This window comes from Sciurus carolinensis, chromosome 9, assembly GCF_902686445.1.
Source record: "Sciurus carolinensis chromosome 9, mSciCar1.2, whole genome shotgun sequence".
Taxonomy (NCBI): Eukaryota; Metazoa; Chordata; class Mammalia; order Rodentia; family Sciuridae; genus Sciurus; species Sciurus carolinensis.
The window spans coordinates 60,468,579-60,485,522 of record NC_062221.1 but is presented as its reverse complement, the minus strand read 5'-3'; the positions used below and the strand labels follow the sequence as shown (position 1 = coordinate 60,485,522).

Below are 16,944 nucleotides of genomic sequence, written 5' to 3'. Positions count from 1 at the left end.
ATTCCTTTTATAAACAAAATATGATAATGATAATGATGATATACAACTACCAAACACATGTTCGCAGATTTTAGAGGTCGACATTTATTATATAATTCCACCCTTACAGTGATTCAATGAGGTAGATATTATATTATTACCATTTGATATGTGATCAAACTGAGACTTTGAGAGCAAAAGTATGTTATTGAAAGTCACACAATCAACAGAATTGGTATTCCAAATCATGTCTGCTGATTCCTATGTAATATTTTTAAACTATATCGAGTGCTTATAATGAAAATAAATATCTAACTTTGTTCTCTTAATTCTGACACCCACTCTACATTTTAGCTCTCCTGTCTAATAATGGAAGTTTTTACACATCTCCCTTCTCTTTTACATTCCTAATATTTGGAAAGAGAAAATGGCTTTGTTCATTCTTCTTCTTTTCTTCTGTTTCTTTTTAGAAGTCAACTATTGTCTTTGCCCATAACTATGTCTTTATGTCTTAAATACTTGGTTTTGATTTACATGACTGATGACATCAAAATAATAAACATTAGGGATATGACCTCCTTTGGGTGCCCAGTTTAGTAATTATATGGATTATTTCTATAACTCTATTATCTTTATTTTGTTATTCACTTATTTTATGTAATTTCATAAAAAGAATAATCATGTGAATAATATGAAAATAAAGGATAAAGGATTGCTTTATCTCCTAAATAAAGAATTCAAGTCCAGTGTTTGCAAATTATTTAAACTTCACACTTTAATAAAAATATTGTTTACAATAGTAGAACTTGTTTATAGTTTTCATTCCATATTCATAATATATCATCATTGATTTTTCATTAATCATTTAAAACATTTTAATGATACTTAAGAGCACAAGAGCACATATCTAAATCATTTCTGGAGGTTTAGTTGTCTGGGATAGACCTCAGATGTGTGCAATTTTTTAAATGACAATGTTACATTCTGGTTAAGAACTACTTGCCCAAGGTGTTTAGAAGCATATTACTGAATAAATTAATTTTAAGCATGTGACACAGCTTATGACAGAAGAGAAATTAATAAGTAGTTACATAGACTTTGATTTTTAAATAAAAATAAATGAATATCTGACTTATTTTTTTTTTTTAAATTAGGCAATGGAGTATTAAAATACCCATTACCTACTGTAAGGTAAAGATAGCTCATTATCTGATTTCACAGTTTATTTGGAATCTTTCTGTTTTCTTTCCATGAGAAATTTTCAAATGTTTTTTGTTCCATTTAAATATTTTTAAATGTTAAAAATGTCTAAGGGGAAAACAGGAATTTGGAATATGTCAGTTGCTGCTCACTACACTAAGAAATATCTTCTTTGTTCAACACTATAACTCCCTAGCATATATCAAGACTCTTAAAGACTGATATTTACCAACCCAAAGAGAGCTTTTTCTTATATAATCAAATGATACTGTACACATTACAGAAGTCATACAAAAAATCAAATCTTTAATGCACACAGAATCCAACTCATAGAGAGCACAGATGCACAGAAGGAATCAGACTTCATGAAATCCACGCTAGCATTTGTCTCTTCCTTCATCCGAGCTGTGGCAGGTTCAATTTGAATTCCCTATTTAACTCTTCAGATAAATGAATCAGGAGATGCCTTCTAATGACCGTGTTACATGCTCTGCTGTGTTCTGAATGTCTTCAATTCTTTTGAGGCTCCCTGAATATTCAAAATGAAATGGCTCATTTGCAGATGGTTTGAGCATCACATTCTTAGAGAACTAACTAGAGCCACTGAATGGAAAGTAACCAATACAGTGACTTTTAAATTATTAAGCATGCTACCTCTTAACCAGAAGCTATGATTACTATGATACATTCCTTCAACAAATATTGTTGGGGACATTAATGCACAGGTCTACTCTTTTCTGTGTGCTGTTTTATCTTGATGCCTTGGAAAACAGATGGGGTGTTGGCAGTAAAGATATTCTATTCCTTCATCATCAAAGTATGTGACATATCTGTTTGAAAGTTTCTTGCTGCTTCAGGTTACTTCCATATCTCATTCTTGTCTCATTCATAAAAGACAGTGCTATGTATTCCACCAAGTTCAATTTCATTTTTTTCCTTCCTATGGACAAAGGAAGCCTGTATTTTCTAGTTTTCTTCATGACTATATCAAGACCTTGGAGCTCGTTCTTGTCAACAAATTGTAAGTGAAAGTTATGAGTATCAATTTAAGCCAACCAGTGACAATTGCTAGTCCCACATTTCAGATGGTAAAGCCACCAGAAAGCAAACCCCTATGTTGGACTTGTGGCATAAACAAAATGTAAGAATTGTTACATGAAACTACTGAAATGTTGGGGGTATTTGTTCTCCTAGCAGAACTTATCATACTCTATTAACACATGATGACTACAGATTCCCGCCAAGTTCCAAATGTCGATATATTTCATATATCACAAATACACTCTACTAACCACTCTATTCAACTGTTGCCTTGTGCTGATGCAATTCCAAGGGCTAAACATGCCCTACATTTTCATCTATTGCCTGCAAACACCTTGTTAAAAAGATGGTTTGTAGTCCTCCTTGGCTGGAGAAAATCAGAGCCTACAAGAGTAAAGAGGATTAAAAGAGAGATAAAAATTAATGGTTCTTAAACGTTTTGTGCATCAGGAACACTTGAGAAATTTAAATGCAGATCTGCCCCACCTTAGGAACCCTTGTGTAGTTAATCTAGGATAGAGAAATATGCATTGTCATATGAATATGAAATGGTTCCTATGAGAATGAATCAAGGTATACGTTTCATGAAGACTTGAACAAGACCCAGGTTTAAGATTTCTCCCTTGCGATCTGAACAGCAGCATAGGGAATATGGAAAGGGTTTGAAAGATTTCCTATAGGTTCTCTTTGCATCATTTCCCAAGTTTGACCTGTGTAGTAAGCTATGCAAATAAAAATGCCCATGACCTAGGGAGACAGCCCTTTGGGGAAGGGAACTGCCTTGGGGGTCTTCATCTGAGTTGCCTCCCAAGTGATTCTTAGATGCACAAAAGTTTGAAACCATTGCCAAAGGAATTGTCTGTCTTTCTGTTCACAGTTTAATGGTTAGTTCAATTTACTATTCATGCCTTTTTCTGAACAGGAACATTAGTTTTTCCATTTACTTTAAATCTTCAATCTGGAAGTATATATATTATTATTGGAGTTTTTAATAGTGACAAAAGGATGACACTTTGGAATTCACAGTGTCATAGCTGCCAGAATATTACATTTGTTTTAAGATAAGGGGGTGAATACATCTTATATTCCATTAAGAATAAAGTAAATAATTTATTTTGAGGATAAGCTTAGAGTATGACCATAGTGTAAAAAAAGGGCCTACTTTTTTAAATTACAATATGTAAAAATTAAGTTTTATAGAATCATAATATGAAGAGATCAGACAATACAATAGACTTAATAAAAAATTTAATTACCTCTGCATAGGGTCTACATTAACTGCTTTTTAAAAATTTTAATGTGTTATGGTTCTGATGAGGTAGTTTCATCTTGGTGGATTTGTAATAGAAATATTTCTACTAGAATCTTCCAGGGTTGGCTCTAGAATTGGGAATGGACACCAGATCAGAAGCCTGAGGTAGAGGCCCAAGTCTTTCATTAATTGGTTGAGTATCAGTTCTCAACTGTTCAAAGCATTTTATGAGAGTAAAAAATAATTGATTCATGTGAAATAAATTTGTAGTATACTATTCAATACCCACAATACTCGGTGAGGTTAATATTTTCTGCATTTTTGTTAAGAGATTAAGGCTCAGAGAGACCATGATCAAACAGATAGAAGAGAAGCAGGACTCTATTAGACTTTGTACCCATGCTTATAAATAGGCAATGTTTCTTAATAATGATATATTCATTTAGCGTACAATTATGTCATTTCAATTAAGGATACTCAAAGCTCATGAGGAAAATTTCATTCTTAATATCATATGCCTCATTGAAATACATGGCACCTACGATCACATTTGAATTGTAGCATAAAAGATCAAGGAATAATAGCATAATTTCCTAGCCTTTTTCATATAGTAAAATATAGTCCATTATCTTTTTAATCCCTATATAACTAATGTCTAAAACTATGACTTTATACTACTTATACTATACATACATTGTCAAAGAAAATTGATACTAGCCAAAATTTGGCTTTGAGAGCACCAAAACTGTATTGATCAGATTAATTTTGGAATGGGGATTCCTCTCTCTCTCTGAGAATTTACAGCCATTTTTATTACTCATCGTTAACAGATTTGGAGAGAAATTGCTCTCTGATTTTCCAGTTCAGATCCTTAAACATACATCAAGAATGGATTACTTTCTTCAAGAGGGGTGTAATACAGAACAAAGTCATTGACTGTGCTAAGTCATTTTCTGCTGGATATATATAGTTAGGGTGGACTGTCATTTCCTAATTAAAACTTCCATGGTAAATCACATTTACTCTAGAGGGCCCTTATTTGCTCAGTCTTAGAGGAAGAATCTTATAATTTCTTGTTTCAAGGAAGAAATGATCCTATGATCCCTCTCCAGGAGGAGTAGTATTTTCTTTCTCCACCCCTGGCTCTCTGCTACTGATTGAGGAGAGGCCATACTCATCAGACTGAGCTCACTAGCAGCCAGGACTAAGGTATTGAAGGTGGTATATCTAGTATGGTCTCTTGCTCTTTTTGATATGCTTCCATTCAGGAATTACAGATTTCATGCTTCTGATTTTCTTATAGTAAACCCCACAGGCAGGGAACCTCTATGGAGTCAATAGGAAACACATTATTTTTCAGCCTTTTTTCCTGTGCTGGAATATTAGGTCAGGTCACTCCTATTCCAAGGGCCCAGATGTCTTCAGTTTGGGGAGGGAATAAACATTCCCTATTATGTCCTTAGGGCCAGCTTATGTTCCCCAGTGTCAGTACTGCCAATGGCACTTGGATTCCCATTTTGACATATGTTCTTTGGCTGTATACTTTAGTCCTGAAATTACAAACTACTAACCTTCAGGCTAAATATGTCTCACAGATGTGTTTTGCTTATCTCTTTGCTTTTGTTTTATTTTTATAACTCCATAATTGAGAGTATATAAAAAAAATCTAGATTTTTAGTTTCTCTTGAAAAGACTGGAAAATCGGACAACACAGGGCTAAACCAGTGGCAACAAGCAAATGGAGCTAAGTAAAACTTACTCCTTTTGTACAGAATATGTGTTTTTCAGTTACTTACCGACCCAGGGATCCCCATCATGCTTCTAACTTCAAAATCAAGTTCCACCTGCCTTTTATTGTTATGTGAATATGTTGGCAGAAAATAATACTTTTCTGTACCTCTATCCTAGTCATGGATGGACAGTACCTGTATTATGCTTGTATCTTTTCTTTTTTCCTTACCTTCTAATCCTTATAGGCACTTGGCAATTAATACCTCATCTCAGAATCCTGAGTGGAAAGAAGGGACTCGGGCACCAAACTCTCCCCTAAAATCCCTTAAAATACTGAATATTCCATCATCTGTCACTTAAAACAAACAAACAAACAAACAAACATTTTTGTGTAAATTCCATTTCATTTAAACACTTTCTCACTGTCTTTTGGACCTTTCCCAGATTTCTTGTACACCTCAGAAGAAACTAAAGGGACACCTCAGTTTTCCTGCCCCTAAACCTTATCTCAAAGTTCTGAAATGGAATACTCCTCAGATTTTATTACAAAAGCCAGAAAAGGTAGAAGGGAGAGAGGAATTAAAAATTTGTTAGTACAAATGAAATGACATAAAAATATAACTTTATTGATGCTAACAATGTTAGGAAGTTTAGAGCACACTAGTTTACAGTGAGACAGAGAACACCATGTATCCCTGGTTGGGTATGTTTGGTTCTTTGAGGGAAAATGTGCTGTAGGTTTTCTCTGGAGCTTTGTCCTACAACATTCACCAGAAGCAGCTCTTTCCCATGGTGTTCCCTGGGGAAATGTACACCCTGTAGTGTCATAGTCCAAGTACACCTGACTGGGATCAATCAACTAACTCAAAGGAAACATTTAAAACTTAGCTTGGATTTAAACCTTTGGGCAAGATAGAGGATCAGACTTTAGGCAACTTTCACATACTGACCTTCTAGGACCCAAGAAGAGTGTGCTCTTCTGAGGCCGTTAGAGGCAATAACTCTGGATTCAGGTCCTTCAGGTCTTTTGTCTCCTGGAAATAAATAGTTTTTAAAAATCAATAAAAGGGACACACATCTGATAGTCCATTAGATGATAAAAATGTCAGTCATTCCCAAAGCTTCGTGACATAAAGAGGGCTGGTAGAGAGAGCAGCCACCACCCACCACACACAGTAATTATAAGATATAAAAGTCATTGTTATTGGACAAATCTGTGAAATGGTGAAGAGCAAGAGCTGAGATCTGGGAAGCAGGGGGTTCCAATCTTGTGCCATTATGTATCCATTGAGTTTCTGACTCTTGGGGAACAGGCTTACAGAGGTGTGTCTCCCACTGGGGCTGCGTCTGCATCTCTGCCCGGCTCTTGCTCCTGAGGTGACTCTCTCCTTCACAATAGGTGACACAGCAGCGACAGGCTGCAGAGGGCTTCCCTCGGTGCTTGGACAAGGTGCCAGGGTCAGGAGGGGCACCTGGCGCCCTGTCTGAGCTCTGAAGCTCCGGGGTCTCTTTCAAACGACTTCTTCTCCTCTGAACATGATCCAGACTGATATCCGACTGAGAAGAGCAGCTCTCATTCCAGCCGGAACTGGCACTCAGACTTCTCAGGGGAAGAGCCAACCTCAAGGCCTTCCAGAATTTGGAGCCAGAATGTTTGGACTTTTCTCCTTTCCAGCTCACAAAGGACACTGTTTCCTTTAACTGCAGGATGCCTGGGTGTGGATGCTCAAGGGGACGGTACTCCACCACAATGAGCTTGGTGGCAATAGAGTTCTGGCACATGACACCCAGTTTGAACTCCAACATGCTGATGCTCTTTTCTGTCACGTAGTCTGGGCTCAGGACAACAATCATCCTTCGGCTCCTCTGAATGAAATCAAAAACTGCTTCCACTGTATCTATAGGAAAATGAAAAGATGGCACAGTGTCTGTGAAAATTTCTATACATCCCAGTTCATCATTGTGCATCTGACAAAGGACAGGCAACAAACAAACATTTGAGAATATAGGCTCTCAAATAGTGCTAAATAATCTACCTAGTCAGGAAATCAAAAAATCTTATCTACACCCCTATTACTAATAGTTTCAAAGGATTTGCTACCTTCAAGGATGAGGAAGGATAGGAATTCAATGTGTCCGCCACTGCAAAACCCCCATTTGTAGTAGTCCCTTCTTGAATAAAGTCTTTATTTACTATTAAAAAAGAAAAAAACAGAAAATGGTTCAGGAATTAAGTGAACCATCTCTAAAAGTCAGCTAATTTGGGCTGCATAGATTATTTATTTTGAAATCTTCATCTCTGCAAGTTTTATATGATGGTCTTAGATCTGACATCTTCAAATGTTTGAAGTATTTGACAACTAGTGTGACATTACTGTATTTTCTTCTTACCTGTAGATTAAATAAATTCAGGATTTTTCTCTTATTCCATGTATGATATAATTTCTAGTCTCTTCCTCACTTTCATCAATTTCTTCTGAATAATATTGTTTATATATGTATCTTCTAAGAATAGCACTTTGAATAGCAAAGAACATAATGTTCCTGACATAGTCAGATCAGTAAAGAGTAATTGGAATTACCACTTCCTAAGATCCTCCGTTATATCCCTTGGCACTTAACATTTTTGGACACAGTACTAATCTTGCTGTCAACTAAGATTTATTTCCTTCCTTCTTCCCCTTCTTTGTGTGTAAGTGTGTGTGTGTGTGTGTTGTAAAAATTGACCTTATAATCCAGAAGAAGCAAAAATAATGACAATAGACAATAATCAATAAATTAGTTAAGAGTTCTTGCAAAACATTCAGTTCTAACAGTTGCTAAGGTGGATTTGGACAGGTCCCATAGGAAAGCTCTTCAAATAAATGCAGTGCTTAACTCATTGTGAGATTTGGGAACTTAGACAATGTGATTATCTGAAGTAAAGGAATTCCAAATGTGTGAACCATAGTCACCAACAACTCTGAAAACATATGCTAGAGTCAGACTGAGGTTGTGCTGACACTTTTGGAGAGACTTTTCAGTTTGTAAACTGAAAGTTTGCAGTAAATTTGATCTTAATGAACTTGACAAGGAATGAAGAGATATGATCCAACTCAAATTAGTCCTTTCCAATCAGTGCATTTAACATGAATTTGAATGAAAATTAGAAGACATGTGTTCAGTTTTTGACATTTGACTTTTTATCAAGAACAAAAAAAAAACTGTTTTGGAAAGTTTTTGATATTGAAGGACAAATTTAAATATCCATTTCTCTTCAAAACCTATGTGTGTGTGTGTGTGTGTGTGTGTGTGTGTGTGTGTGTGTGTTTTGGTAACTCCTTTGTCCCCTGCTTGCTGATCCTACCCAGGATCTCATGAAACTGCCTCTAATAAATTGGAGGATATGAGAGCGGGAAGTCTATTGCTTTTCCTGGCTCACAAGAAATGCAAAATAACCTTAAGACAACATGACTAGTGTAGAAGACTTGGGTAAACCCCATAAATTGTGTGCTCATGTGTGTATGTGTGTGTTTGTGTGTTTGGTATATTTTACCTCAAAATATTATTTTGGGAGAATATAAGTTTCTTCAATGAAGATACCACAGTTGAAAATAAAACTGACTTAGATCTTCTAAAAAAAATGTCTTTAAAGCTTATGTTTTCTTTTTTTTTAAAATATGCACCCTTTCCAGAAAGTGATGGATTTACATTTGAAAAAGGACAATGCTAAATAAAGATATGAGTGGCAGAATTCCAGACATTGAGGAATGAGAGTGGAGATGCTTCTCCGAGGGCCTTGGCCTATACATAGAATTCTCTTCACTTGGTACTTTAAAGAAAGCTGCCTCCTTCATCACACATTTTAAAAATACTTTCCATATTTTCAAAACTTCATATTTGAAGATGGATGTTATTATCATTTTTAATGGTAAACATTATTTAAAGAGGAATTAATAAATTAGATTGTTTATGCTGTTCAACTCAAAATGGTGAGGTGTGACTATGTGGCAATGGCATCAGTTTTCTTTTATGGCACTATTGGTTTTGAAGTCATAGTTCTGGTTCAACTCAGCAACACTCAAGGATTCACCTGCCATAATCCCTCTGGAATTTACATAGAGGAAAACTATGGCTGCAGTTTGCTCTTTGGTTAGGATAACAGTGGAAAAGTAAGCCTCTCTTTCTCTCGCTCTCTCTTTTGCTCTCTTCCTTAAAACTTATGGTAGAAAAAAAGTTGCACCTAATCTGGAAGATGGATCCAAATCAAAATCTTCTTTTTTTCCAACAACTCTATTTTTAGTATTGACATTCTTGAATCTAAGGCCATACTACTGTAAAATGCATATGGTAAGGGAAAACTTGTAGAACTGTCAAACAAATGAGATATCTACATGCAAATGTCTAGCATGCAGTAGTCATTCAATATCTCGTGCACACAATATTAATATATGGATCAATTTTGTTGAATTTTTATCAATTCCTGATACTAATTTTAGAACATCATTTTGATATATGGATTGATGAGGGCAATAGGATTTGAAATTCTGGGTATTCAGTTTAAAATGAATGTAGATCAAAAGTAATATTGAAACAATCTCCTAGCTCACTGCTAAAGTTACTTTATATCACATGGGTAGAAAGAGAGAAATAAGACAGATTAGTTGCTGAATGTGTATCTCATACCATATTGTAAATTTACTTGTATGAAAAATCTAGTGGCTTTAGTGAGTAATTCAAGAAAATATCTTGAGATTTTAACAATGTCAGTAATAGCTCAGTAAATGAAGCAATCAAAAGGCTGATACTGAATCTTCCAAAGAATTACCACTATGTTCTAGGAGGTCATTTAATATTTTTAGGGTTGAATGCAATGTAAGACTCATCCCCATTTATCCAATGCAGAAAGTCCACATATAAAATCTTATATGAATCCATCAAATCTCTGCTTGCATAAATCTTATAAGGAAACACCTAACATGTCCAAAGATAGGGAATTCCAATATTGTTCAACCCTTATGCAGTTGTTTCTAATTGATTTGAAATCTGTTTCCTTGTTACTTTGATCCATTTATTTGAACTTTACCCTTTGGGGAGTGGTTTGCAAGAGGAAAATACTTGAGTAAAAATTTTTTCTTTCAAAGTTAACCAGTTCAGAGAATGTTGCAGGGACTCAATAAATGTTATTTGAATAAATGAGTAAATGGAGAATTTTTTTTTATCATGAAGACAGACCTGTCACTAAGGGCTCAATATTATGAACACAAAAGAAAATGCATTTCCAAATATTTTCACTGATTTACTTGAAGTTTGTGAGAAAAGTACATCTCTGGTTCAAATTATCATCTATTAATGCATGGCATTAATTCCTGTAAGTTCTCAAAATTCCAAGTTGAACCAAAAGGTTTTTAAAGAATAATTCTCTTTAAAGAATTTTTTAAAAGAATAATTATCTCCCCTCCATACTCTGTATCCGTCTCTTGCCATACACACATGCACACACATACAGACATACACCCATGTCTGATACAACACATTGTTGATATGAAGTTCCCATTATTCTCAGATTTCTTTCAGAAACTTAACGATGATTTCATTTATTTTTATAAGTGTAATCATTTTAAATCTTATTTCTTATGCTTACACATGAAAATAAAGACATAAAACACATGCACAAAATAAAATTCAAAGCTGAAAATAAATGGTTTATTTTAAAAATATGTAAATTTACAAATCAAATGAAAAATGGAAAATACAAAAGTTCATGAATAAAATTAAAAAGATAATCTTAAAATATTAAAACCTATAGAAAGAAAATGGGTAATTAACAAGTGGAGTGATGTTTTTGTTTCCCAGTACAATGGAGTGCTTTTTTTATTAGAATCCTAAGAATCATTCAAGCTGAAATACAAAAGAGAATTCAATAAATTGAATGTGATTGTGTAATGAGACACTCTACATAATATAGTTCTTTGTTAACCTGGGTGCAGAAGATCCTGATGTCATATATCTAAAACCATTAAGTTTATTTTTTTAAATAAGAGAAATTATTTATTATTGTCCACTATATTACTAGTATGTGTCCCTATCTCCCTCAGATGCTCTGTATTGGGCAACTTCTAGAACATGAAACATATTGAAAGTAAGTTTTATTAGGATGAGACAAATTAGATTTGCTTTGCTTTCCATTATAACATTTGGAAAAACTCAATATGAAAGATAGGAATATAAATAGAAAAACAAATCAAGGAGTTTCCAGGGGTACCCTATGGCATTAATGATAAATATGAAACCCCAAAGTGCAAAAAAGAATGCAGCATAGCAAGAAATGGCCTCTTGGGGATGAGACCACCCCTTGTTGACCTAAAGTTCCTAAAAGGATTGATATTCAGAGCTAATCTGGAGTCAACTCCCTTGTGGTTGTCTTTATAAAGGGTTAGTAGCAGAAATAATTGTGATCTATAATAAGGAAAAAGCATTAAAAAGGCTAAAATATTCATTCTGAGAGTGACTCCATGTCGTAGTTTTATAGTCAAGAATCCAGAAGGGAATCATTTTCAATTTAAAGTAATCAATAACTTCCATATAGAGAAATGATGTATTATAGACTTTAACACTGATAAAGGACACTTAAATGTAGGAGACAATTTTAGAATTGCTTATTAACATTCATACTACTGGGATGAGGGCTTCCTTAAATTATGAATTATTATGTTTCATAGTATCCTCCAAACTCATTTATAGGTATATTTATTTTCTTTTATTACTTAATAGTCCACATAGTTAAGCACTGGGATTAGCATGACTTAATTTCTTAATGTGTCTTCTAGGAATACAGTAGAAAACCAGTTAATACCAGATATCTGGCTACATAACAGATTTCACTGCAACCCAGATCAGCTGTAGCTATAATAAGTTATTTATATGAGTTTAGGGAAGGCAAGAACTAATGACAAATACCACTCTGTGAGCAGCAAATTCACAAATAATATTAATGAATGACAACACCAACACAAAAGCATTACAGTATGAACATAATTTTAAAACTGGACAAGACTTCCAGTGTTTTGTAATATCATACTAATGGCTATTTAAAGATAAGCACATGCGTGTGTCTGTGTGTACATATACACACATAGGTAATGCATGTGCATGTAGATTCATACATATACACACGTACACAACTTGTGGATATAAATACACACACAAGCATATAAAATTAAGGTGTGTGGATATTTATATATATGTATATTTTTATATGTGTATTTATATATATGTATATATATATATATATAAATACACAAAAATACATATTCTACATGTAACATAGATATCCACTCTGTAAACTCTGCACTTAATTTTTACTTTTCCAAGTCAGAAGAACGTTAAAATTTTACTAAAAACCAGCAAAACAAGTTTCATTGACAGTCACCTTTCAGACAGACTTTTTTGGATCAAGATATTACCTGTGCCAGTGAATAAATTACAGGAAGTACAATTAATTCTTTTAGAGTATTAATGCTAAAAGCAACTCTCAAGGTCACTAAACCTAATCTCCATGTGTTACAATGAGGAGACACAAACAAGTGAGGAAAAATCACTTTTCCAGTTTTCACATTAGCACGGTTGGATTAAAAGGCAAATTGCTAAGCATCCTGTTCTGCACTCTTTTCACAAGTTCGAAATGCCCTAAAAGCATTTTGCTCTCCATTAGCACCATTAGAAGTTGCCTTTTAGACTAAACCAAGTATGGAACCACCTGCAAAATCTGTCTTGTTATTTTTTAACCTGCAAATTCTGAGTGATTGATACAAGTAGAGAGGGAGATGGAGTAATAAATATGACTCAATCTGTAGATAATCAAGAATTTATGGTAATTAAAAATTATTTATATTTTTCAAGTTTATAAATGTGATATCAATTACCTGAGATGAGGGCAAATGTGGTATAGTAGGAGGAAATGCAGCATGCTCTTTCAATCAACCATCAGAGACATTTTTAGTTATATTGCTTTGTAACCTCCTAAGTGGGTATCAGGTCTTTCTGTGGTGGTGTACTGAACAGCCAAAAGAGCACAAAAGCTTGTTTATCCTCAGCAAAAATAAATGTAAGCCCTGATTATCTTTTTAATGGATGAGTAAAAATAAAAGAAAAAAAAATACTCTACTCATAAATCACAATACCCGTCAACAATCCACAGGCATGGCTGCTCTATAAGGTTAATATTTTAAACAGAGAGACAGAAAGAAGGAGGAACAGGGGTGGAGGATGCAAAAGAAGAAATTCACTTCAACCCAGTCTTTTTGCCTGCAAAGAATATAGTGACATCAGAGACTGGGGACAGAGTGTTGACACTATCATTCTAAACCTTAGCCATGCCTGAGAAGCAGAGCAGCCAGCCAGATAGTTACCCTGAATTTATCCCTATGATGAGGCTTAGGCAGAATTTTTTTCTGCCTATCAAACCACAAACTGGGAAGGAAAAGAGGGGCTCTTCCTCCCAGGAGTACCCTTTGTTCTTGTTACTCTTTACATTTTCCCTTTCATACATTTTTGAGGGATGAATAGGAGAGCCCCTGCTTGTCACTGCTAGACCTCCTGGGATTCTTCTTCACTGGCATAGCCACCTGCAGCTGCTTCCAGAACCTGCCCTGTGGATACTTGGATTTTTCCCCTTTCCATTTAATGACCGTGAGCACCGACTTAGCCCTCTTCAGCTCTTTCACCTTCGTCTCCTTCACCGCTTTGTACTGCACTAAAATGACGTTGATGTTGCCCCGAGAGGCCATATTTTCTAGGCCAGCCTTGAGCTCCAGGAGGGCTTGGGTTCCCTGGAGCACGTAGTTGGGACTTAGGACAACCAGGAGGCGTCTGCTTTTCTGAATGAAGCTCAAGGTCTCATCTGTGACAACTGGGAAAGAAAACACCGTGGGGATTAGTGTTGGCCCAGAATTATCCAAAAGCATAGGGCTTGAGGAGCAAATGGAGGGAACTTGGGGTGACAACCTGAGAACCAAGGTGAAACCTTACCAGCGGCACGTGGAATGATTTTATCCTTAGACCCAATCATGCTCTTTGCTAAGTGCCATTCTCCTCAGGGAAAATGGAAACTACATCCACATATTCCACTCCAAAAAGAATTCCAAACAAGTATGAGTCAAAATGTGGCTTTAACCTCAGTCTTCCAAAGCATGATTGAAGTCACAAGGAACAGAGGGATGACATAGGAATCAGTTTCTACAACGGGGGGGGGGGGGGTATGTTGTAGCCCAGTCAAATCTTCTCCTGAGCCCTTTTACTCCAAAGATACCCTTGTATAATCTCTCTAGTATAAAAAAAAATTCAAAAGATATACATTGTAGAGCCCAGATCATAGAACTGCACTCTTTGCTAACACAGGAAAGAGTAGGAACATTCACGTTTGAAAGTCTCCTCTATTGTTGAAACCTCCCGGACTTGGTAGTTGGATGAGGACCTTCAAAAAATCTAGCCAATCCAATGGCATTTTGGTAGAAATGCATTCTCAACTTGCCTTACTACCTCTGTCTGCTGTGGAGACCAAATTAGTTCCTGGATCTTACTCCTTAAAGTCCTATCATTACTGGGGAGCCATGTGTTTTGGCAGTTGCTAGCTGATGTGTCTGCTTTCACTAATTGGCAAAGCTTTTCCCAAGTAAAAAAAAAAAAAAAGAAGAAGAAGAAAAGCGGGGAAATGGAAGTGCAGTATAATTTTATTATGCAGCATAGGGCTCTGATTAATTCTTCTCACTAAATTCTTGAAACTAATCTATCACCTCCCAGATGCTTAGGGAGGGCTGCATAATCCTTTACCAGGGCAGCAAGAGTTGCCAACTCCAAGTAATGCACTGGTGTTATGGAAATGTATGTCATGGCTCGCCATGCTCCCCTACGCAGTCTTTTCGATTCTTAATCTTCACGGGTTCAGAAATAATAGGTAAAGACTTGCAATTAGAATCTAGCAGGTGCAACCTGGAGCAGAATCCAGAAATAAATATCTGTCTACTCCAAGCTGCTCAACTGGAGGCTGACCACATGTAAGCGGGGAAAGAGAGCCAGAGGCAAAGAGAATTGGGCAAGAGCAGCAGGAAGGATACAGAATGATGCAAGAATCCATCAAAAGAAAGAAGCAAGAATAATAATGAACAACTTGAATTCTCCAAAGAACATCAACCCTGTTGGAAGGGCTTACCCAGTTATATACTGTATATTTTTCTTTAACTTTTCACACAGAAGGTAAGTATTTGTGGAATGGGTGTATGAATGGATAAATAGATGAGTAAGTGATATGGAGGAATTAAGTATTAAAACAATTGGAATTAACCATATGGTTAATTTATCAAGTCCTGGCAAAGTTATACTGAAAGAGATATCTTATGAAGACAAATATGATGAGCTTTTGTATGATGATTAGGGAAATAAGACAGGGGATCCATTTAATTCAAAATGAGAAAAATATTTAACCCTATCCTATGTCTTAATGATCTACATAACATTTTTTAAAAACGTGTTAAACAAATGGTTAATGTAAGCAGATTTTCCTAGGAAGAAAATTAGTTTGTCATACTTAAGATTAGAGACAGTACATGAATTTCAAAGATAGGGAGTTTAACAGTGCATTTATAAATGTTACTTTGTGTTTATTTACAAAGACACAAGTGAACCATTGCTTTCCATTTAACAGTTTGGCCTTGAAGAGATAGATTTTTGCTTTAAGACATTCAGGAACTGAAGTTCTTTTCTTTTTTAAACTTACTGGAATACACTGGTCTTGTAAAATTTTTAAATAAATCTCAAGTGTATAAGCTGATAGAATAGAAGCAGACCCAGGGAAAAGAAGAATTTGAGTAGTACAAGTTTGCCAGAAAGCAAAAGCAAGAAAAAGGAAGTGGGCAAATGCCAAAGGGAAATATTCTTATGTCAGTGAATAAAATAAGGAAAAAATTCTATGCACTCTAATCTGTAACTCAGTTTTAGAAAACTAAGTAAACCTTAATCTTTATAAAAATAACATGTTTTAACTTTACTCAGTCTTTGTAGAAAAACAAAAAGAAAACCAAAAATTCTTGGAAAACCAATGCAAATTTGTATAGAATTTCTAAAAATCTAAATATGAATTAAAAGGACTTTTAAGGCTGTGGCACTTCAATTTAGTTTTACTCCACTGTGAATCTATACTTTTCTGAAATGGAAGTGTTAAAGATAACCAGGGAAAATATTTTAATACCATAAACTGAGTTGAATAGTATAAATCTTACAATATATTTTTATTTCTGGGAAGTTTCTATTACTCAAAGAATCAGACAATAAATATCCAAAGATGCTAATATAGAGCTATGACTCTCAAACACAATCCAAAGCTTAGGATCTCTTTGCCTTTCAAGGATAACATCATTTGTACTCCTGTGAAATACCTACTTCCCCCGGGTAGACTGTCTCGGTCAAAGATGCACAATTTGTATCCAAATTCATTCTCCAAAACTCCACGGAGGGTCAATAACACAAATTCTTCTTCTTCAGCATTCCTTGCATAGGATACATAAATATCATACTCCTTCCCATCTAGCAAAAGGAACACAGACCCCATAGAAGTTAGGAAAGCTTCTCAAAATTGATAACTTTTTTCTTAAATCTAACATCTGCATGTGGGACATTTTTATTTTGGCATGTGTAAATTATGTGATAGATATCAATGTAATTTTCTGTGTGTGACACTTCCCAGGCAAAACAACTACTTGAATATT

General features: G+C 35.1%; 1 protein-coding gene across 3 annotated transcripts in view; it reads right to left on the bottom strand.

Annotated features, from left to right (window-relative positions):
* Nucleotides 1-746: 746 nt before the first annotated feature.
* Il1rap (interleukin 1 receptor accessory protein) overlaps nt 747-16,944 on the bottom strand; it is a 134,209-nt gene continuing 118,011 nt past the window's right edge. The window contains exons 10-13 of one of the 3 annotated variants that reach the window (XR_007110193.1): nt 16,619-16,762; nt 6,523-7,101; nt 6,154-6,237; nt 747-2,604 (exon numbers count right to left, since the gene is read on the bottom strand). Coding sequence is in view for 2 of the 3 variants with exons in the window: in XM_047564108.1 (XP_047420064.1) it covers nt 6,383-7,101; nt 16,619-16,762 (863 nt within the window). In the remaining variant the exon portion in view is untranslated. Of the gene's footprint in view, nt 2,605-6,153; nt 6,238-6,288; nt 7,102-10,872; nt 14,094-16,618; nt 16,763-16,944 lie in introns of those variants that run through there. The other 2 variants (XM_047564108.1, XM_047564109.1) reach the window with 2 other exon arrangements.